This window comes from Meleagris gallopavo, chromosome 1 (genome assembly GCF_000146605.3).
Source record: "Meleagris gallopavo isolate NT-WF06-2002-E0010 breed Aviagen turkey brand Nicholas breeding stock chromosome 1, Turkey_5.1, whole genome shotgun sequence".
NCBI lineage: Eukaryota > Metazoa > Chordata > Aves > Galliformes > Phasianidae > Meleagris > Meleagris gallopavo.
The window spans coordinates 39,535,208-39,545,525 of record NC_015011.2 but is presented as its reverse complement, the minus strand read 5'-3'; the positions used below and the strand labels follow the sequence as shown (position 1 = coordinate 39,545,525).

The window sequence follows — 10,318 nt, the reverse complement described above, 5'->3', positions numbered from 1 at the left end:
CTCAGCGCTGCCCCTCCGCTTCCTGTGAGGAGCTGCAGCTGCCATGAAGCCTCCCCTCAGCTCCTCTGCTCTGGGCTGAACCAACCAAGGGACCCCAGCTGCTCCTCATACACTTTGTTCTCCAGACCCTTCACCACCCCTGCAGCCCTCCTCTGGGCATTAATAGTTTTACATCATTATATTGTGGCATTCTGAACTGCACACAGTGCTAAAGGTGTGGCTAGAAATAAAAATTCAGCGCTCTCAAAGCTGAAGATAATTTTTTGGAAATGGTACAGAGTAAGCAGGTGGGTTAACAGCAAGCTTTTAACTTGCTGTCAAGCTTGGAAACCTCTGCTGCTGTGTCAGACTAAATAGCTAACAGCTGAGAAAGAGATTGTCTACTTGTCATATCCTCACATAGGACAGGGCAGAAAGCAAGTTCTTTCTCAAGCAAATCAGAGGTCTTAGTACTACAGTTTTACGTGACTAAGCATATATCCATCCCTAGGATGGATGTGTATATAGGCCATGTCTAAGAATATGGATGTCTGATCACAGTAGGGGGGTGGTCTTTTCCTTGATGTCCGATTGTACTGTGCAGGTGAACTGGAGGACACTCACACATAGAGAAAGCAGAAGTCCTTAAACTGACTTCATGGAAGTCTGACACTGTGCTAGTCAAAATTCCTGCTGAAAGGCACAGTCTTTCAATCTTTTTATTAAATGCACCAAGATTGGAAGTTACTCTGGAACTTTAAACAATGTACAGACAAAAAAGTAGATAAAACCTCAAAGCAAATGTGTAAGCAAGCAGCTTTCACATCAAGGAAGCATAGTGTTTTCTGTACTCGTAAATCTGCATCATTTTGGCAAACTGCTTTCTGAGCACATCTCCCATATTAGAAGATGATGGTTTTAATGAGTGTGTGCCCAATTAGAATCCCGAATGTATTTTCTTTGAAAGCAGGAGCTACTGCTGACAGTTACAGTTAATAGCTAACTGGGAGTTGAAACAGTTAAAAGTTTATGATAGCGAAGAACAAAATACTGAATAAATAAAGCCCACAATACTTTACTTTCTGAAAAGCTTTTTAAGACTCGTGTTTACATGCAGGACTACTTCTCCTAAGCACTGCTCAATTTACATGGTACTGAATGTTCTGTAACTAGGCCTACTAAACACGGAATTTCAGCTCAGATGTAAAAATTTAACTTATGAATGTATTAACTTTATAAGCTTCTAAAAACTCTGATAAATGCCCTTGCTTTAAAAACAGAGCTAGCAATAGGCCGATCACTCAAAAGATTTGTCTAAGAAGTTAAGACAGTATGCTATCCCCTAAGCCAGAACCAGAACTCCTTCTTTTGAATTCCCAGCCTGTTTCCACAGGCTCTAGAGCAATCCCATGTTGTGGGAAGAATTGAGACTAGCATTTGGACAACTTACCATACAAACCTATCAAAGAGAATACAAGAGCAAAGTGCCATAAACCTAACAAAGCATAAGAACTATGGACTTATAGAATCATAGAATTATTTTCTCCTTTCAAACAGTATAACAAGAGAGATGGCAACGGTTATAAAATGTCCCACTGTGAACAATTTTTTAACAATCCACTTAAAACTTCAAAGCATGTCAATGCACCTATTATTGCAATCATCTACTACTGCAATGCAGTTAATGGAGTAGAAAGATCTTCAAACCTCTCTGTTAAGTAAATATGTCCTACGTTGTCACTCAGAAAATCAAGATTTCAGGCCCTATTAGTCCAGTGGAGTGGATATAAAGTGCTACCTCATGCAGGGGACAGATGAGCATTAGTGGTCCTGTCACAATCTAAGTCATTCAAAACAGCATGCACATTTTGGTGTCACTCCAAGCACAAAAGAAACCACATATCAAAACCACTATCCCAAAGCAGAAGTAATAATCACAGCTAAACTCTTCTGGATTAAAAGATTGTAAAAGTGTTTTTAAGTCTGGAATGCATATGCCAGTTTTTCCAGGCAAAGAAAATCTCTGCATCACATGAAATAAACTTGTCTTTACTGGGAAAGAAAAAAAAAAAAGTGAGGAAGGTTAATTTACACTTCTAAACAGAATCTGGAAATAAAAAATTCTGACTAATTCTTAAAGCCTCTGGAGACCGTAGATACTTAAACATGTAACACACACACACACACACACACACACACACACACACACACACTTTATTCACCTCATTTTTCCCCACTGATGTCCTCACCCATTCCCCTCCCCAACCATATTTTACCCTGTTCAGGAGGATTCAAGCACTTGATGTTTGGATGGCCGAGTCAGAGACACAGAAATACAAAAGCAGCTCAGCTCCTTTTCCCAGTGCAGTTGAAAGGGAGCTCCACAAAAGCTTTTGAAGAACTCAGCTAAAGACTTCATGAGAAATAGCCATACATGATCTACAGTAGCACAAAGCAGTAGGTAGCAAACAGCACTCAGTAACGTACTCCAATTGTCCTAGATTCTGAGCTTTAATCACATCTCTAGTAGCGTGTGTGAGACATGAATTTTCTGAGAAAGAATTTCTAACAGCTCTGAATTTGCTACTTTAATTTCCTATCTCCTTGTTCCTGTGTTTTGAGAGAGAAACTAGCAGTTACTAACCAACTTTAGATTTGCTATTTCTGAACAGATTTTATGTAGCCAGTCTCATGTTTCTTCTTTAAGCAAGCACATTAATATCTGGTATCAAACAAACATGCTTCAGTCTCCCGAATCTCTTGATATAATAAAATGACGGAACACTCACAATTAACCTAAAGCAAAGAACACCAAGTAGGCTATGGAGCAGAAGCTACAAATTACTACTACTCATATTTTAATTTAATCTGTTGAACTGTTACCCAATTTCATGTACAGCTGTCAGTTGTTAATCATTTGGAAATTAGACCTAACCAAATCATAGTAATCAGGTCAATTAAAAGATGGATTGAGATTCCAAATTGTTCAATTCATGAGTTACTTCATGAAGATGTTAACTGACTCCTAAAGCCAACCAGAATACACGCAGGTACTTGCAGGTCATGGAATTTAGGAATTAGTTGATTTTCAAACACAACAGACAGCAGTATGATCAGATGGACTGCTCAGCAGCGCTGTGTGTTATCAAAAACCTGGTCTTTAAAGATGCCATAGAGATAAGCGGTTGAATAGGGCTTTTATCCCACAGTCCTGCAAATCAAAAATCTCTTTTGCTGTTTAACATAACCCATGTTTAAGACGTGAGTGATGTTTTGTCTCAAAGGCAAATATTAAGATTCCAAAAGCTAATATGGAATTTGAATAAAGCACACTATACGCTTTGGAACATACAACATAACTTAGTTGTTAGTGATGCAAACAACATCAATTTTTAACAGGGATTTATATAATTTATGTCAGTTCAGAAGAACAGAACTCTGGTTATTATTCAATTTACTCCTGTAAATCAAGTACTCTTTTGTGTACTGGAAGCTGGCATTGCCTACCTTCTCTGTATCTCATCAGAAAGTTATTTTTAAATAGGATTTTAAAACAAAAACACCTTAATCCACAGTGTATTTTAATATAAGTTCTCAGGAACTAAATGCACCGTCGTGGAACCCTCTTCCAAGAATACATTCCTGGCCATGTGATTGAGTTTCTGGAATAAGTAGGGATATTTTATCCCAGATGGCAGATAGACATTCCACATTACATCTTTATACAAAGTAATTTGGATAATAAAGTTTCATAGCATATGAAGTAGATGTGTATGAAGTAAACATAAGACAAATTTCAAACTGAAAGGAAATTCTCTTGACCTCCGATGAAAAAGTCCATCCAAGAAAGGAGATTTTAGTCAGTTGCTGGACCCTATTTCTGACAAACTGCAGTTTTCGTTTTAAAATAACACACACTACATGTTAATACTGAAATCATTGTAGAATAGCCAGACTTATTTAAATTCCCTTTCAAATTCAGTACTATATGCCACAGTATCACACATAGCCAAGTAGTTAAGAGTCACAACTGGACTTTACAGTAAGATAATTCTTGTCTAGCACTGAAAGAGAGGCATGCTGAAGACTGTCAACCTTCCGGTACCGAGCTAGTAGTCAGAGAACTGTCACTGGTCTTGACTTTTTACCCGTAGGTGAAAAGGAGTTTGGATTTTGTATCTAACTGACTTAAGACAATTCAAGAGAATACTACATACTAAATGCTGCACTAGAGTAGAAATGATGTAACAGGGAATGATATGGCCCAAAGCTGAATTAATTACGAACAGAATCAAATTGCACTCAAATGGAGAAGCTCATTAACTAAGCACTGAACAGGAATGACAAAAATATCTTTTTAACATCTGGGACAGCTGATATCAGCAAGGGGACTCTTATTTGCCTGGAATTCTTTGGCAAGAAAATTCAACAGCTTACACAGTAGCTTAGCAGATTTTCTACTCAATTATTACTTTAATTATATGGACTGGCTCATTTTAGTCACCACCTAAGGAAGTGCTGAGGAATGGCAATTAAATTTTCTTGCATGTGAGCCACCTTCTTACTATGAAACATCAAAGAAGAATAGGGCTTTAGGGTCTCAAAATAGCTTTGTTCCTCATTTCATGGAAGGGAAACAATTGATGATAGCACTTAAATAGATGGAAGAAAACTTATAATGAATACCTCAGGAATAAATCCAGCTTACTGATACATAAAACTTTTCAGAGTAATTAAGAAAGTGAAGGTATAATTAAGCTATGCAGCTTCTCATCTTCCTTTATTCTTTGGACAACTGTGATAAAAAGTGCTCCCATGACTGAATACTGCCTAGCGTCTCACGTGGCCCTCATCTGATGCTGAGCAAATGATTCTACTCCAAGATTAGATGTCATCCAAAACCGTACATTCTTAATGTTTGCTGTATGATACTTAGCTTGATTTGTAGAATTACTGAACAATCACAGGTACATGAAGTCAATATGCAAAGCATTTTAACTGCATAACGTTAATAATGTATTTTAATCATAAAATTCTAAAACCTCTCCAACACCAGTACTTTAGTGGCTTAGATTGAGTATTCAAAATTAATAGAAGACTTTGACCTCAATCTCCCTGTGCTTCAGCCTTCCATCTGCAAAACACGACTAATACCACTCTCTCATCTCACAAGGGATTTGTAAGGATCAACTCACTCACAGTTTTGAAGCATGGAGGTAGCACAGCAATAAACACTTCAAAAAACAGTATGAAATAGCAGTACATAACTGTAATCAGAAACTAAATAATGGAAAGATAAGATATTGAGTAGCTTCTGATTAAATGAACACTGAAGATCCGGTGCACTCGGTGAAGTGGGAGATCACATGGGAAAATGGTACAAGATCATGTAATCCAAGACTGTATTGCAGGGTATAGGAACAGTGGAGTAAAATTGAGTAAGCAATCTTAATTCACTAAGAATTCTTAACCTTAAAGTAATCTTTTTCAATGGTCATTAAAGTCATGCTTTTAACAGCTCATCTCTCCTCCAAACGATCAACAGAAATTCACAACCAAATGTGTACACCTGATTTGTCAAGAATACATTTGAATTCTGCTATAGAGAGGTGGATAAAGCCCCAGACATTGCTATTCTTAGTTTATCCAGTCTGTTTCTGTAAGAAACTGCTTCCAGTGTATCCTTAGTTCACCTTTTTAGAGAGTACTGCTTTCCCAGGGCTGCCTCGGGGTCCTGCTGACGGATTGCTCTAATTGCAGTTGGTGAAGTAAAGAAGGCAGCTACTTCATGCTCTGCTAGCACGCGGAAATAGGCACCAGCATCTGGTGTTCCCACAGGCTTCCCCTATGGAGAGAATAATTTAAAATGTCACAGGATAAAAATACTTAATTCCTTGACAGTTCAAGGCTTGCACATGTAACTGTAGTGGCAGCATAGCAACAGAACTAATTTCAAATAAGACTATAAAGCAGAATTTGTTAAAAATAACAATATAGTATGTGTATTCACTTGAAAAAATAAATTTCATAAGCTTTGGACACAATCTCTTGAATGAGTACAGGATACACCAGCTGCTACTGAGAAAAACAGGACAAACTGACAAGCAAATGAAAAGACAGCCCAAATAGCTGTTATTACACTGGCAGCAGAGGGAGTCATGTCTACATCTATCCTTATTGTGAGACAGGCTGTTAAAACACTGAGTCTCACTGGACAACAAGTCTCTGGATGCAGTGGCATTTCAGCTATCTCCCCCATGCACAAAACTACATGTCATAACACCAACTTGTCGTTACCTAGAAATTTTCTTATATTTCTGGAGAAATCCCCATTCAGCTGCTTACAACTGGCTTCTGGGCATCTTTGTGCTGCTGCTGCAAATGAAGACCAGAGAGAAGCCAAATACCCTTTACCGTGTCAGTTTGATATCAGACTATGGTATGTATTTTGGGGGAGTGAGTTAGGGTTTGGAAAACTAAACATTGGTTTTAGCTATAAGGCATAGTCAGGAAAATTGTAAACAGAAGTAATTGGAAGTGACAAATTGTCCACTGGTAAATAATAACAAAAAATAATAAAATAGCTTTCTATGGTGTTCCAAATATAAAGCATACAAACAACATAGGAGAGACATGCTTTTCATACTGCAAAACCCAGTTTCATCACTGCTTTTTGCAAAAAGCCATCAATACAAAGAAGGCTTCACCACTGAAAACATCACCAACTTCACTGCAGTTCACCAGTCATAAAATAAATTTATACTTGCGTTAATGCAAACTTGGAGTGCGTCCTTAACAAGTGTCATTCACATTCATGTATTTCATTACTTCCAAGAGCTGCAGGCACAACTTTGGATTCTTAGCCAGCCACAGGCAGTACAGTCTCGACATCTGCCACCAGCTTTCAAGAAACTCAGATGTACTTTTTCATTTAAAAAACAGCAGATTTGCAAGAAGACAAACACAATACAAGAAATTGATAGGTCTAGTGAAAAAAGTAACACTCAAAACTCTAATTAATACCTCAATTTGCAAAGATACGGAAAGAACACAGGCATGTGAATACCTTGAAGAATTTGCTGAATCCTGTATTTTTATTCCAGTAAGAAAGCACTAGTAACACAGTAAATGCTTTTACAGAAGGGCACACAAATCAAGTTTGTTGCCCATCCCAACACTGAAAGCCACCCCTTGCTGTGATGCAGACTCTCAGGAATTTGTCCTTTTCCCACTCCCATATTCCCTCCCCATTGCAAACTCTTCCATGCTAGCCTGGCACCTGCAAGAGTGCTGCAAGAGTGCTGAGAAGCCAGCTGCCGGATTTTGAGACTTCAGGATGACGGAGGCTGGCTATGTCCCACTGATTTGCTGCCCTACAGTGAACTACCATTATGAGAGTGCTGCTGAGGAAGCAAAGGATGTTTATAGAAGGAAAAAAGCAAGAAAAACCAGAAGATACAACTGAGCCTTCTTCTAAAGGGTAGAGGAGATGATGAGAAGCAAACAGAGAATAAACAAAACACACCCAGGCAATCATCAATGACAGAATCTCTGTTTTTCTAACAGCCTGTTTGAGCTTCCAAAAAAGGCGTGCAAAAGAATGCGATTATCTTACTGAAAAAAATAAGTCCTTTCATGTAACAGTTCCGAAAGAAAAATATATCATCAGATTTTTTTTTTGTCCTTAAGCCTTCTCCTTCCACACATCTTCACTGCAGTTTTCACATATTCATTCAAATGTTCATCAGCTTTTATTGAGGAACCCCTTTTTTCAAGTTCACATCATCTCCATATAACACTCAGTTGCAGATCTGCAGGTCTACTGTCTGCTTAGAAGTTCAACCCCATATCACTAACACAACTAGTCTTAGACTGCAACATTCCAAACGTCCATAAACATCTCACTAATTAATTATGCAAATGAAGTAGTAACATTTGTAATGAACTCTGACAGAAAAAAAAATACAAAAACTAACTGCTGGGCGACATGAGATTGGTTATTCTGCCAATAATAATGTAGTCTGTAATTTTTAAGCAAATGTAAACTTCCAGAGCTCCTAAGAGCTCAGTGTCTGGCCTCGAGTATCCAGCTGCCTCCTATGAGTTTGGCTGCAGGTGCTCAAGGCCAGGCACACTATGGTGCACCTGCGTGACCACCGATGAGAGCATTGGGAAAACAGCAGAGCTGTGAGCAGCCTACCTTTCCTTCAGGGGCAATTTATGCTCATGCCATCTCCCTTGATCCCCGCTTGAGCCTTGCTGCAGCTGGGCTCAGGCCCAGACCTTGCACCTCCAGCAAGTTCCATCTGTTCCAGACCCTTACTTGAGGTTTGGTTTGGAGAAGTGCAATTATCCACAAAAAAAAAAAACAACAAGAACCTCATAAGGAAAGAAACAGAAAATTCCCCTGATAGCCAGTAAGACATAATTCCCAATAAGGAAACAAAACTGTCATTCAGGAAAAAAAAAAATCTGGCCTGGCTATAAATTTTCTTACTGATTCTGCAGAAAAAGCTCTCCAGCGCCTTGGCAGCTGGTAACAGTTTAGCAAATGCATAAACAAAAATTGACATAGGCAAAACAAATCTGAGACACTGCAAATTAATTTCAGAGCACAAAAACCTACAAATAAAATTGCCAAAGAGAGTTCTCATTTATCATACAAAAATTGTAAGCACTGCAAGATGCCACGAGAGGCTTATTACCACATATAATTTTGATTTTTAAAAAAAGTAAGCAATATAAAAAATAAAGCAGAGGGTAATTGAATTCAGAATATGGTGACATATTGCTGAGTCAATTGAAGAGTGTTAGCAAATGAGATGCTTCTATTGGATTTGCTGGCATCAGTGCAAGACATGAACTGTTCAGTATTTGCATCAATACTGCAGATGAAAATTTATTAAAAATTCGCTGTCAATAGTAACTGGATGGCAGGAACCAAGATGACAGTAATCAGAATAAGGCAGTCAGAACAAGAGTGATCTGCCTCACCTGTTTTAAGAAGTACAACAGGCACTTCTTTTATCAGCTAGGAGGATTCACATAGAAAAGACTTTCTTTTAATAACCTACCAAGAGACTCTGAGAAAGATAGACAGATAGGAATGTCTTTCTTTCTGGAAGTACCTAGTTTGAGCATGTAATTTATCAAATGTCTACCGACTGAGCAGTCATCCTCAGGAAGAATGTGTTGACAGATAATGTGTGATTATGAAAGAAGATTCACAGGCAGCAAGAATGATCAAGGGGATAAAAATTTTCCTGTGGAGAAAGTCAGAAGCCATTGGGATGGATTACTTGAGGAAAAAAAGACACTTGAGAATTATAATAAAGTACCCAACTCCACATCAGTAAGAGCTCGGCAATCCCCTTTCTGCCATACTGCTAACAATAAGGGGCTACTTAAAGATAAATTCCAATTTACGAGGAGAAAATTCTCTCGGTGCAGTGAATATTATACATGGAACTCACTGTCACTAAAACCTGCTGATACCAGAGATATTAGGATTCAAAAGGAAACATTCTGAGGAATTTCTCCTGCTGCTACTGGCCCCGTTAACAAACCCCCACTAAGGACCTGATACATCCTACTGAATTCATTCCACAATTGTAATCAATATGGGTGTTGATAGAGAGATGACAGAAGCAGCAGAACTCCAGATACAGAGCTTTGTAAGCTGATGATAATGGCTGGAAATGCCCCAACATAGCTAAGAAACGTGATAGATGACAGTAAATGTAATCCTGGACCCCCTTCATTGCTGCTGCTGTGTAGGCCGTAGATTTTTTGCAACAGCAGTGACTAGAAGCCCCATGAGAGCTCTGAGGAAGAGGCTCCCCAGGCACAGCAACATTCATCCTGCTATCACTCTGTGTGGGACTATAGGTCCCTCTGTCCTAGACCACTGAAGTTCTTACTTGATTTCAGAGCTCCAGGACAAGTATGGTCAACATCCTCTCTCTTATCCTAATTCCAAGTCCACAGATCCACTATGGGAAAAGGGAAAAGTTGCTTACAGCTTGGGATACAATGCTCACAAGCAACCCAGAGTGGGCTGGGAGGCTTCAAGGAGCTTCTTTATACCTGAAGTTTGTCATGCGTTAGAAAAAAACAATCCAGGACAGATTAAAAAAAAAAAGTACTTGCTGTATTCGAAGGAATTCGTTACTGTTCTCACATTCCTGACAATGGTTTTATGACAAGTAAAAATTGAAAGCATGCAGTTACCATAGCAATCATTAAAATAACAAGTTGTCACCTACTGTGTAATTTAAAAATAAACAAATCACTTTAAGTAGTCAGTCTAGTCTATATTCAACAGTGGTTGTCCTTGGGC

The 10,318-nt window shown here is 38.6% G+C and overlaps 1 protein-coding gene across 1 annotated transcript in view; it reads right to left on the bottom strand.

Annotated features, from left to right (window-relative positions):
• Window positions 1-10,318, bottom strand: part of ACSS3 (acyl-CoA synthetase short chain family member 3) — an 80,030-nt gene that overhangs the window by 37,986 nt on the left and 31,726 nt on the right. Inside the window, 1 exon segment of the mRNA XM_010708515.3 lies at window positions 5,673-5,824. Coding sequence (XP_010706817.1) covers window positions 5,673-5,824 — 152 coding nt within the window.